The sequence below is a fragment of the Topomyia yanbarensis genome, chromosome 3, assembly GCF_030247195.1.
Source record: "Topomyia yanbarensis strain Yona2022 chromosome 3, ASM3024719v1, whole genome shotgun sequence".
Classification (NCBI taxonomy): Eukaryota; Metazoa; Arthropoda; class Insecta; order Diptera; family Culicidae; genus Topomyia; species Topomyia yanbarensis.
The window spans coordinates 8,803,086-8,816,321 of NC_080672.1; the positions used below are offsets into that span (position 1 = coordinate 8,803,086).

The 13,236-nt window shown below is 38.6% G+C and overlaps 2 protein-coding genes across 2 annotated transcripts; both read right to left on the minus strand.

The window, feature by feature from the left end:
* Positions 1 to 2,050: 2,050 nt before the first annotated feature.
* Positions 2,051 to 4,905, minus strand: LOC131690727 (serine/threonine-protein kinase PITSLRE). The gene is made up of 3 exons (XM_058976684.1): positions 4,743 to 4,905; positions 2,338 to 4,675; positions 2,051 to 2,275 (listed from the first exon to the last, which is right to left on the minus strand). The coding sequence occupies exons 1-3, from the start codon at positions 4,796 to 4,798 to the stop codon at positions 2,174 to 2,176; spliced, it is 2,496 nt and encodes an 831-aa protein (XP_058832667.1). The 5' UTR covers positions 4,799 to 4,905; the 3' UTR covers positions 2,051 to 2,173.
* Positions 4,906 to 11,296: 6,391 nt separating this feature from the next.
* On the minus strand, positions 11,297 to 12,248 carry LOC131689499 (distal membrane-arm assembly complex protein 2). Its single transcript, XM_058974621.1, has 2 exons — positions 11,819 to 12,248; positions 11,297 to 11,757 (listed from the first exon to the last, which is right to left on the minus strand). The coding sequence occupies exons 1-2, from the start codon at positions 12,214 to 12,216 to the stop codon at positions 11,346 to 11,348; spliced, it is 810 nt and encodes a 269-aa protein (XP_058830604.1). The 5' UTR covers positions 12,217 to 12,248; the 3' UTR covers positions 11,297 to 11,345.
* Between the last annotated feature and the right edge of the window lie 988 nt (positions 12,249 to 13,236).

The following is a 13,236-nucleotide window of genomic DNA, read 5'->3' on the forward strand; positions in this document are numbered from 1 at the left end:
CGTGTTCTTGAAATATTTTTGAAAACTGATAAATCTTATTAATTTGGACTGCTTTCGGCTACCTTTTCTGCCTAAACGAACTATTGAAAACTTTGCAGGAGATGTGTATTAAGGATTGGTATGTAAAAATTCATCAGCTTCTAACACTGCTAGAGAAGCATCTATCCTGATCAAAACAGGTTTTTCGTGTTTCTTTACTCTAACACTTTTAAGAAAAACGGTTTTGGAACCCTATATGTGCTAGAAAATAATTAGGTATGAAAGAGTTAATTTAATCCATATTATTTATTTTATCATTCCAATTTTTTATGGTTTTAGTCATATTATTTATTTTATTTATTTTAATCATTTTATTCAATGGTTAGTTTTTCCCAGTTCACATATTTTATTCAGTTTCTTAATTTTATCAATTCGGTTTAGCCAGTCCTTTATGTTATTGTATGTTAGCTTGTTATCCTGAAACAATTTAATAACGTTTTTAATATCATCTAATTTTAATTTAAGCTAATTTGATTTATTTATTTTATTAATTTGATTTATGATTATGATTTATTAATTTCTATCAATTTTATGAATAACTTTTTTATTTACTTTCTACATAATTATTTTAAATTTTTATTTGTTTTACAGTTTATTTGAAGTGTTATTCGTGCAGCACTTGGAATTGTGCTTATCTCACATCTAGTTGCTTGCCAACTTTGCGTGTGTCTGGCAAACTAATAATGCATCAGTGATATGTGTACGAAATGTCTTATCTCACTGATAGGTGGATTAAATCGGTTTTTCATATATTTTCACATACAAACGTGAAAACTCTTGTGAGTGAATTAGAGTTTTCGAAAAAAGCTCATAATTGACAAGTGGTATATGAATCCAATTACCGTTTGATTTAACAGTGTTCCGAAAAAAGTCAAAATTGTTGCCGGTCTAATGAATATCCTTGTTCCTTTTGTGCAATGGAATAACTTGACTAGCTTCTAACCTACTGACGAGCACCCCCGCAGATGCAGCCTGCCAGCCTCTCCCTTCCAGTGGGATTCCTTGTAAAGATCTCTAGCAGCTATTAGCCCTCCCAAAAATTGCTTGAAATATATTTCAAGAATACACCAGCGCAGATCTCGATGGACTAGCACACCACCGTAAGACTCGGAATCGTCCCTGGTATAACAGATGCCCCAACACTAACCTACACAGGTCTAACCACTAACCTCCACAGGCTTAGGCTAAACTCCAAGAGCTGATGAACCTGCTAGGCTGCCATTATACGTCCTCCCAAGCTAGCTGAGAAAGCGGACACATTGGATCAAATATTTATAGAAGTATCAGCAAACAAAACTTCTTCCCTTACGAGACGTCGTGAATGGGGAGTCGTTTAGTGTGTTCACAAGCAGTGTTTGGACTGGCGTCAGCCTGGTGCAGTAATCAAGTTTCACGGTTCTGAAGAAACAAAGTCGATACGCAAACCCTGGATATATTCTAAAGTTATTTGCTTGAACATGTATTAACATTTGATAGTTTGTTCGAAAAGAGAAAAAAATAGTTTTTCGAAGTGAATGACTGCTGTTGTATTGAACGAAATATCAATTTATCGCACCTGTAGGTACATGACATTAATTTAAATTATCAATATTAGACTGGTTGTGATTGGCGATCAAAAGCATTGTTCTACGATACAACTTATTACTGCTTTTAAAAATGTGAAGCGCTTTTTTCAGCTTTGATAAATCCAAAAAGAATAGAATTTAAAAATTAATTAAAACTAGGCCCGACGTAGCGCTGCTTAGTTACCTATTAAAGCTAGTGTCATCGAATTGCCGAAAATCTACTCAGATCCACGTTCGATAGATAAACGTGAGAATCGGGAGATAGACGTCCACCACTCGAAAACGAAACACTTGACTCTTAGCACACATCCGCAATTATATGCACTGAAACCACAAGAGCATTCAGTACTTAATTAACAAACCACATCACCGCGGCTTGTTATCATCCGTCATCTGCCATTTTCAAAATTCCCGTTTGTCGCATACATGTGATATACCTATCAGAATAGTGCTAACTGGAGACGTATAATTCCGCAACGTGCATGGGATACATTTATTATTATTAGTTTATTTTAATGGAGAACAAAACTGTCAAACATTATCAATAAAGCAAAAAGTTACCTTATCTATCAAAACTTTAGACTAAAGCCGGGACCCATCGCCATCTGTCGGGACTCTTGGTAGGTTCCTCCTAGATGAAAACCGGGATTTTCAGCCACTGCGTCGTCTCCCTGCAAAATAAACCTTCATGTTTAAAATATTCGGAAAATATAAAAAAAACACCAAAAATTACCAATTTCTTAAATTCACCTCCCCCGCTCGGTGGCTTCGGACTAGACGCGAGAGCCCTTTTCAATCCTAATTCACTCTTGGCAGGCCACGTGGGGAACATAGCGGGATCGATTGGGAGTGGTAACTCTTTGAAGTAGCTATGTTTCATAGCCGCCTCTGCCGTCAGTCGCTGCTTCGGATCAAAGGTCAACAGACCTTGCAACAGAGAAATTCCCAGTTCGCTGGTTTGATGAGCGAACCGTTTACGCAGATTCGATACCGGATATTCAGCGAAGGTCATTTTCTGTACCGCTGGTAGCTGATTGTAGCCTGGCCAAATTTTTTCATTCGGTGTGCCCAGTTCCTTGAAGATGCGGTTCAACTGGTCGATTTCAGTTTTGCCGGGGAAAAGAGCTCCCATTGCAAGGAATTCGGCAAAAATGCATCCCACAGACCAAATGTCGATGGGTGTGGAATATTCTTTGCAACAAAGCAGCAATTCTGGGGCACGATACCACAGGGTAACCACAATTGAAGTGTATGCTTTCAGGGGGGATCCGTATTCTCGGGCCAAACCGAAATCTCCAACCTTCAAAATTCCTTTGTGAGAAAGCAACAGGTTGGACGTTTTCAGATCCCGGTGAAGAATCCAGTTGTCGTGAAGGTGTGCAACTGCCCGTAACAATTGCTGAGTGAGACACTTTACTTCGCCTGGCAAAAACACCTGCTTCTTGTGTTTCATCGTTTCCATCAGTGATTTCAAATCGTGCTCCACGTAATCCATTACAATGAAAATCTTATCCATATTACTTCCTACTACAATTTCTCGAACTGTCACAATATTCGGATGTTGTCCTTTTAGCAAAGTATTAATTTCTCTTAGTGAAGTAATCGGAAAGCCTTCCTTTTCCTTCTCCATCTTAAGTCGCTTGAGGGCAACGATTTCCTCAGTCCGTTTATCTTTTGCCCGATAAACCACTCCATATGTGCCTTCTTCGATCCGGTTCAGACACTGAAACTCCTCTACCGAACGGCATCCTTGAATGCCAGGATAATACGGTGGAAGAACCTCCTTTTCCACTTCTTTAGGTGGCGACTTAGGTTCTTCCTTCTCCTTAGGTTTAGGCTGTGTTTCCTCTCTACCATGATCTGATATCGGAGAAATGCTTCGGCTGCTCTCGTGACGTCTTCGGGGACTTCGTGATCTGCTTCGGCTCGACATCGATCCTGACCGGGATGGAGTCGATCGTAACCTTGAGCGCGATCTTGATTCGCTTCTTTGTCTTCTGTCTGATTTGACCAAATCTCCTACAGACAACGGACTTGCCGGAGGTTTTTCATCATCTTCTGATCCATCACGAGAATCGTCCGTATCAGTGCTGGAAGATAAGCTATCCGAATTAGTGTCATCCTCTTCTGCATCGTCCGAATTATCCTCTTGCTCGGAACGATCGGAGTCTGCTCGTTTTTTCGTTTTTTTCTTCTTTTTCGTTTTCTCTTCCTCAACACTCTCCATCTGAACATTCTGCTCGTCCTGTTCTAATTCGGTTTTATTCGTTTGATCTTCCGGTGATTGTACACTATTTAAACGTTCGAGTCTCATAAGTCGCCTAATTTCCAGCTCATCACGTGCAGCCTCCTTCCTACGAGCCATTTCCCGTTCAGCTTCCAAAAGTTTTGCCTTTCGCTCATTATGCTCCTTGTCTTTCGTTTCAGTAGACGATGGTACTTCATATTCCGGACTTTCTAAAATTTCAACATACTCCATTGCTGGTTGCTCTTTTCGTTCATGACGCCGATGGCGTTTTTTCTCCCTTCTACTATCTGATTCATACTGTTGCTGCTGCTGTGCCTGTAGCATTTGCAGTTGCTGTGTTTGATCGTGGTACTGTTTGGAGGAATCGTACCGGCTCTTCTTATGTAACAATCTAGTTCGTAAATCTTCGAGAAGCTTATCCGCATCTTGTAAATCTTGTGACTCCTTCCTTCGTTCTTTTTCGTAATACTCTCGATCACGCTCCTTCTTGCTGTGGTACGTCTCCCGAACTTCACCGTAGAACGGATTCATCTCGTACCGGGCATCCCTCGAGTGATGTCCCCCGGACGAAGAGTGGTACCTCTCCTTTTCATGGCCACGTTCTCTGCCTTGTCCATGATGATATCGATCGCGTTCTCGCTCCCGGTGTCCTCGAAAATCCCGGCGTGATTCATGATAATGGTCCCGCCCACCTGCGGACGACCCATGCCGGTGATGATCCTTAGAATGTTTCGACTTTTTTTCCTTCCTTTTTGAATAGTATCCGGCCACAGAAGCTTGCGGAGGTTTGATGTCCAGTGAGTCTGTCGTTTCGTCCTCACCGCTGCGGTCAAAAATAGTAAAAAATTAAAATGTTTACAGACGTTTTGTTAATTCTAGCACAAACTCACCCGAAGCGATCCGGACTGATAAGCTGACCGTCCTCACTTTGGTCACTGTTACTCATGTCCACGGAATGTATAGCTACAATATAGCTAATAAAATTCGGGATATTCCGACACAAACACGCAATATTGTTCCGAGAACGAGAGACTGTTTTGAGTTTTGAGACGGTTTTATTTTTAAGTAGAAACGTCAAACGAACGATGAGTGAGTGGCATGAAACTGCTAAATGGGCCACATGGGAGTTGCGGTGGGTTATATGCACGGAGAAATTGCATTACCTACAAATATCATTACCGACCAGTAGGTAATTTTAATCTGTTATCCTTATTTCGCAGCCGGAAAACAAGGGAGGGGAATGATTATTTCACTCAAAATTAATGGGGTGAAATTTAGCCGGCTTTGTTCCCCATTATCTCATTGTTCTTCGTTTTTCGTTGGAAGAAGTAGGATGAACAGATGTCAGATTACCTAATGCTAGGTATGTAAGTTTTCTATGCAGCTGCAGCTATTCTGAAATCTATCCATCCTATTACCTCCAACGAAAAACGAAAGAGAGAAAGAAGCCGATTTTACCCAAAAATAATGAAATCTAGACTTTTTATTCAAAACGACATATCTACAATGAGTGACTGTTTACTTTCTCTTCTGTTAATAATTCGATCGCTTTAACATTTCTCGGCAAACATATGATTACTATAAACACTCATAGTAATAGACTCGCGGATGTAAAAACCGCAAAGCTGGCAACTAAAAAAACAAGCATGTTAAACTGGCATCACCCAAAAATGTGCAAGCTCCAGCGTGCTCGACTGTATTCGATCATCTCTTTTTATCAAAATAATTTTTCATGTTGTTCAATATATGAATCAAAAGAGAAGTTAAATGTTTGATACTGAGCAGCAAGAAATTGAGAAAAGAAAGAAAAAAATCCAATTTCTTCAGAAACACAAAGTTGATGAAAAAGAGCATAATTAAAATGCTTTTTGTGTAGTTAAATTAAACACAATACATATCTTTCTAAATAACATTGTGAAATACTAATACGTACACGAAAAGTGAAGCTTACTAAGAATAAAAAAATATGTTTTTTTAAATAAAATCGCAATACTTGTTCTGCTTGTTTGCATTGAATGACGTCATGCTCGTTTGGCTCCGGATTTTGACAGTTCGTTTGGCTCGATAAAAGTACCTTCGCTGGTCTATTACTATGAGTGTCTATAATGATTACGGCTTAAAAGCCAACTGTCAAAACTATCTTTGAAAAGAAATTCCGGACAATCCGTTACTGGCTAAACGCAGTTCATAGCAGTTAATGAAAGAGAAAACTTTTTTTTTTGTTTACTACCAACATATGTGATTGGCGAGTAACGGTTCTTCCGAAATATCCTTTCAAAGAGAATTTTGACAGTTGGCTTTTAAGCCGTAATCATATGTTTGTCGAGATATATCCCTCAACTCTTTGCATAATGCGCTAGTCAAAACCACCTTCTTTCGATCTGTACTGTAAAATAAGTGAAAAGAGCTATAGTGACGCCGTAAAAATCGAAAGAGAAAGTAAACAAAGAATCACTCATTGTAGATATGTCTTTTCGAAAAAAACGCTCAAGAAATATTCCCCAAAGCCTTAAGCTACCAGTACACTGTTTGTCATAACGTAAAATATTTGATAAAGTAAAATTTGATCAAATAAACGTGTTTGACAAACAAATTTGACAAGGCCAGTACACGAGATCGACTGTTTAACAAACTTTTTTCATCAAATATTTGCATTGATGCGTTACCGGACGTTACGCCTAATATTGTTTGACAAACATAATAAAACAAGTTTGATGGGTCAGTACACTGTTTGTCAAATATTGTCAAACCGGCGTATACGTCAAACAAATCGCCATGCGAAAAAAAATTGTGCTGTTTGAACTTCATGAATTTTCAAGAGTGCAAACACATGAAATATTTGTGTTAGCGCAGGGATGCCAAATGATTTTCCAGAAAATTTGTTTTATTTTTATGAATGGTCGAAGCAACTATAGAGTTCTATGCAAATGATTTCACTCACACTACTTGAGGGTTTGTTTTCCTCCAGCTGTCATATATGAAACTGTCAGCCAATTTAAACATTTTAATTAGCTCTCGTAAAGTATTTATAATGGTGTTGAAATACTCTATGTCGCTGTAAAACTTATTCGGGAGACGCAGAATTCCAGTTGGTCATATTCCATCATGAAAATAATCCGACCGAAAAGTTATTTTCGATTTGTTTTCCTCCATCTATGACAGGTGGAGGAAAACAAACCGTTAAACACACTTATACAGTTACAGATTGTCAAGTACTCTATATCGCACTCCTTTGTTCGTGATTATGCAGAGTGTGATCAAATACAAATTAAATACGCCAAGGTCCCATACAAAAGGGTAATCATTTTATGACTCACCACGCAATCAAGTTTGTCTACCATTCGTGTTGACAGGTCGAATTGTAGAAGAAAAATTAATTTGGAAGCGCTGTTCGATCAAAGCATGCTGTTCATATATGATTGAAATTTTCATTTTATTTGTTTTCATTTTATAGAGTACTTGGCAATCTGTAACTGCATTTGTGTGTTCAACGATTTGTTTTCTTCCACCAGTCACAGGTAGAGGAAAACAAATCGAAAATAGCTTTTCGGTCGGATTTTTTTATGATGGAACCTGACCAACCGGTATAAATTTATCCAGCTGCATTGGTACTGTGCCGTTTTGACGTTTGGATTGGGAGGAAAACAAACCACTGCTGGGCTTAAGGGGAGGGCGGTAGTATAAAATTGCGAGATCTTGGTGTGCGTATTTCAAACGTCGATATCTACACAGTACGTCTTCTGAATAAGTTTTACAGCGACACAGAGCATTTCAACACCATTATAAATACTTCAGGCGAGCTATTTCGAACGTTTAAATTGGCTGAGTTTTGTATATATCAGCTGGAGGAAATCAAAGCCCCAATTAGTGTGTGTGAAAGGAATTGCATAGAACTCTACAGCGACAATGTCTACCTCAAAAAGGCTTAGGCAGACTTCAATTGAACAAAAAATGATTAGAACGGGAATTTGAAAAATATTTAATCCTCTTGTATTGTTGGACATGCCGATGCCAAATTACTCCATTGCCTCGCCAGTGCAATCTAACTACATTACCTGTTACAAATGCCGCCGAACCCTCATACAGCAGCTAATTATTTCCGAAAGCTGTTTTCAGATTCGACCTAGCGCGGGAGAAGTTGACATCAAGGTGGATCCAGAGTTAGTACACGAGGACGCGGACGATGAGCGATCAGATATCGAAAACGCAGTGGAAGATGCTGATGAATTAAACATTTTCCTTTGGAACCAAAAACCGAAATGCGCATCAAGAAAGATAATGGGAAGATTTACGTTATTAGGGGGTTGGGAGAGGAAAAAGTTGAAATGGGCGATTTGCAGAGCGTTTTCGTCGATTTATGAATCCGTATCGCAAGATGAAACAAAATAGTTTGAAGGGAGAAAAGGGATCTGATGGTTTGCCGTTAAAGAAGGATCGTTCATTACCCATTCGGAACCGATGTCCATATTGTAATAAAGAGTTTGCGAACAAGTACCTGATGACGACGCACATTCGATGGCACACGATTTGGTTAAGGTTTTACTTATTTTCTTTTCTGTAAATTCCAATTATATACTGTTTACTGTTACAGGTGAAAAGCCCTTCAAATGTGTCCCCACTGTTCGAAAACATTCACTCAATCGATAACGCTGAAGATACACGTCAGGTTGCACACCCGGGAAAACTCCGTACGTGTGCGAATACAGCGACCGAGGGTTCACTCAATCCTACAATCTGACGGTGCACCTGCGAACCCAACACAACCAGATAATGGTATAGGACGCGAAGTCGACGTGCACCCCGAGCACAAATGTCGAGTATGTAGCAAGGTCTACCGATCGGCGAAAAGTTTCCGGCTGCACGAGAAGTTGCATGCCACCGGGAAACTGTTCGATTGTCGCGATTGTGGTAAAAAGTATAACACATATGTGGCCAAATGCAAGGCTTCTAATACCAACGTGAAGGAAAAAAAGTACTCGTGTAAAATCTGAAGCCCAACATTCAAGCATCAGCAAAGCGGGGTGTACCACATGAGCAACAAAAACAAACACAAACGGTTCGACAGAGGTTTTGAGATATCTGGAGACGGACGAAGCTAAAATAACTTTCTCGTTCCCAAATTGTTAAAACTACCAAGCACAACACCGGGCAACTTGAGCAATTAGTCCTGAGCATGTTTTTGGCAAGTGGTGAGGATAGTGTACGCGTTTATTGGGTAGTATTTGGCGCACCAACATTAGTAGCGTAAATATCCAGCGCCAGACGCAGGTTCCGTTTGATGGATTCGATGGAATCGCTATCGACAGCCTCTTCATCATCTCGACTTCCATGGGCTCATTCAGTAGTTTATGATAAAATAACAATAGTCCACACAGGATACGGTCCGACCAGGATGTAGAATTCAACTAGATACATTCGACAATAATACCACGCAAGACTGGCAGTATACTCAACTGCTGTATGCTTTTCAAGAGCTGTTGATTCTTGGTGAACTATCGGAAAGGATTCAAAAGAAATGGCATTTGCTTACATTTCAGCATGTGTCAAACAATTGAATTCAAATAATTTGTACATTTCCGATTTATTTGAGGCATGATTTTCCTGGAAAGACAAATACCAACAATATCAAAATAGCGCCGATTTTTTTTTAACGTGTCGAATGAATTATTTAAAGTCACGTAAATAGAACAATCAATCAGCCGAATTTCAAACCTTTTTTAACTTTTTTTCGTTTCGACAACAAATTCTGTCAAAACAAATCAGTTTCGCGTATGGCGTATTTTGCTATCCTGAATGAGCAAAGCACGTTTGTCAAACTTCTCCATCAACAAGTTTGACAAACTTCTCCATCGACAAGTTTGACAAACTGCAGCGTTGCGCTGTTTGAAGTTTTGACAAACTGGTCAGTACACTGTTTGACAAATAGACAAATAATCGCTTTGACAAACACGAATGAAAAATTTGGCAAACTGTGTTTGATCAAATATTTGAAGAGCCAGTACACAGCAACTCAAATTTATTTCACGAAAGATGTCAAATATTTGACGTTATTACAAACAGTGTACTGGTAGCTTTAAACTTAACTCCATCCCATTAATTTTGAGTAAAATCTCTCTTCGTTTTCCGGCAGCGAAATAAGGACAGAAGCTTAAAATTACCTACTGCTAATGAAATTTAATGAAATTTAAGTTAACATTTGGTAGGAACCGAGAGAAACGGGTTTGAAGTTACTAGCGGATCTTTTTTAAATAATATTTCAAAAACACCGGACGAATTCCAACATTGCTTTTACATTTAGCATTGTTTTCCACACATTTTTATGTAACGTAACATTTCTACACGTTTGAAGCGTGTATCATGTTAATACTGAGAAACGAGTTTGATACGTCTTTTCGATTTCATGACTTTAACATACACCGTCATAATCATCGTCTTGAAATTTATGTTGTTAGATAGGTCAAATCAGAATAGACTGTTTATAACTTCTGAAATCAGTTACGCCGTTTGGTTTTTGCGATTCTTTGAGCGTAACAATTAATTAATTTGAACATGCTACTAAATATAAGCGAATCTAATTTATTAAGCAGAACAATATTTCGGGTCAGGTCAGGGCATTTTTTAGTAAACGAGTTTTTAAAAGCTACTTTTCCTAATAAAATTAATAACTAATAATTAATTCTGGCTTTGGTTCTTTCCCAATATTTTCAAAATAAAGGAAGTTACAAAATGATAATGGATGATAACCATATTAGCACAACCAATTTTTTTATTATAAAGATTTATCTTTATATCAAGATCATTTAAATCAGTTTTCTGAAGGAAAAATGTGTCCAACCCAATGTGCAGGGGTTGGGAACCAAACCTAATGTCGTTTTGGCTTCATCCTGAAACTGAGTCAGGTTACGTTAATTTATCTGCATTCTTGGGCGAACTTTTTAGACAATCTAAAAATCAAAACTAATAAGATCTTCGACGTGAATGATCTCATTTTTCTTGTCGGGACTGATATGGGACCATTCATAAATTACGTAACGCTTTTAGGGGGGGGGGGGGGTACGACAAGTTGTGACATAGGGGGGAGGGGGTGTTAACTAGATCGTTACGTAACATGTTTTCATCGAAGAAAAAAAAATTTTTCTTAGAATTTGTTACGTAACAGGGGAGGGGGGGATGGAAAAATTTGTGACAATTTGTTACATAGGGGGAGGGGGAGCCAATTTTGGGCAATTTTTGCGTTACGTAATTTATGAATGGTCCCATATTAGAAAAGGCGGTCTATTGAGCATTGGCTGAAAAATAAGCGCAAACAGAAATTTATCTTATGAGAATGTGCTTCGCATAAAGAAATTTCACATTCAGATCTTTTGATTATAGTATAGTTGCCAAGAATTTCTCGATCAGCTTTAGTTTTGGACTTCTCGAGCTACTGTTAAATGAAAAGCGATTCCGTTTTCAACTAAATTTAATGATTCAGCTTACAACACTCAATTTATTTATTCCCTTTTTACCACTAATTTTGGGTTCCATTCTTCTAACAAAGCCACACTCAGCTTCCACATGATGTCCCTTTCGGGGTCATCAACTATAAGTACCTTCAGACTCGGTAAACGGTACAGACAGTTTAGACCCCTATCGGTGACGGCCGTCCCGGTCAGATTCAGGATTTCGAGCGCAGGCAACTCCGAACCAGACAACCGGTCCAAATACCAATCATCGAATTTAGTAACATTTTTAAACGACAAATTCGTCAGACAGCGCAACCTTTGGATGTTTTCCATGCCTTCGTAGAATAGAGTAATACCGTCGCATTTGATTTCTTCGAGTACAAGATTCTGGACAAACGTATTCGGAAGGTCGTATTCTTCCTTATCATCCATTTTGATCCAGTCTTTTTGACCTCTGAATCTACTCGTTGAAATTATAAGGTTAATTTTAAACGTATTACTAAAACTACTCAAAATACTACCTCACAGAACCGCCTCGATGGACGAGAAAATGTGCAGTGGCTAGGTCTGGTCCCAGCATCGCATGTCTTTGCGGGATAAACTTTTGCATATGAGCCGATATCCCGCTTCTACGCTTGGTCCACCATTGTTTTAGCCCCGAGGGAGATATATCAATCGGTTGCTGCAAAAGTTCCACCAGCTCCGAGTTGCGGTTCGAAGTTTCGAAAAGTTTGAAGTTACTGGTAACTGCATCTGGCCGCTCGCCGTACTCCAGGCGCCATTTAAGTTTCTTCTTGTCTGCCTCAATTTGCTCCCTGATGTGGGCTAGTTTCGGATCATCTAGACCGTTCTGATAATGCTGGCGGAGGGCTGATGAAGTGAAATACCGTAGAATACTTTTTTGGTGGAACTTGTGCATGCTGATTAAATAACACAGTGCTAAACTTTCAAAAGTTCGAGAGGCGATTTGTTTACGAAAATCGCCACCGAGCCATCAGTTGTTCTCTCAGCGCTCTCACCATATACTCAGCACTCACCGGATTCGAAGGGTATAGTTGAATGTTTAAAAATATCAAGGATGCACTGATAAAAAATCACACGATTAAAACCAAATGAAATTAAACATAATTTTCATATAAAAAAGTACGCCAAATGATTTTCCACCAAATTTCACATGAAAATCCATTAAAGCGCAGCTCATGTGATGTTTCATATTATATCCATACAACTTTCTCATGAATAGGACATGTTTTCCTATTGAATGTTATTTGCCATGCTGTTGAGACGTATACTATGAACACATAGCTTTCATGTGATAAACATATAGTGCATATCTATATGTAAATCCATTGATTTCGCCGATTACACTCCCCCTTTAAATTTTTAGATAAAACTAATTGACATTCACATGTAATTCATTTGAAAACCTTAGTCAATGTTATTTCTTATGATGTTTATGTGATTTTCACACAATGTTCCAAGAATTCCACTTGAAAATCACATTGGCCACACTCAATTGGATATTGAAATGTATTTTGCATGGGTTTTACAATTGAATCCAGGCGTGTTTTCCACATGATGTTAACGTGTCCAGTTTTTTCAGTGTGTAAAGGTAGGAGGTGAGAACATTTCTAGAGCTTTTATTCAAAACGACATATCTACAATGAGTGTTTACTTTCTCTTTCGATTTTTACGGCGTCACTACAGCACGTTTCACTTATTTTAGATAACAGATCAAAAGACGATGGTTTTGACTAGCATATTATGCAAAGAGTTGAGGGATACATGTTAAAGCGACCGAATTATTGACAGAAGAGAAAGTAAACAAAGAGTTAACTATTTTACTCTTATCTTGTGTTATCGAGTGTAGAGAAACGAAAAAAAATCATTTTTTCTGATCCACTTTGTTCGATGTTTTGTTGAGGGCTGTTTTTGTAGG

What these genes read in the sequence shown, in the direction of transcription:
- LOC131690727 (XM_058976684.1), bottom strand. Translation starts at nt 4,798, where the DNA reads ATGAGTAACAGTGACCAAAGTGAGGACGGTCAGCTTATCAGTCCGGAT. An exon ending in ATCAGTCCGGATCGCTTCGG is followed by an intron (nt 4,676 to 4,742) that starts GTGAGTTTGTGC and finishes TTTTGACCGCAG; the next exon opens with CGGTGAGGACGAAACGACAG. An exon ending in GAGGTGAATTTAAGAAATTG is followed by an intron (nt 2,276 to 2,337) that starts GTAATTTTTGGT and finishes TTTATTTTGCAG; the next exon opens with GGAGACGACGCAGTGGCTGA.
- LOC131689499 (XM_058974621.1), bottom strand. Translation starts at nt 12,216, where the DNA reads ATGCACAAGTTCCACCAAAAAAGTATTCTACGGTATTTCACTTCATCA. An exon ending in CATCGAGGCGGTTCTGTGAG is followed by an intron (nt 11,758 to 11,818) that starts GTAGTATTTTGA and finishes TTCAACGAGTAG; the next exon opens with ATTCAGAGGTCAAAAAGACT.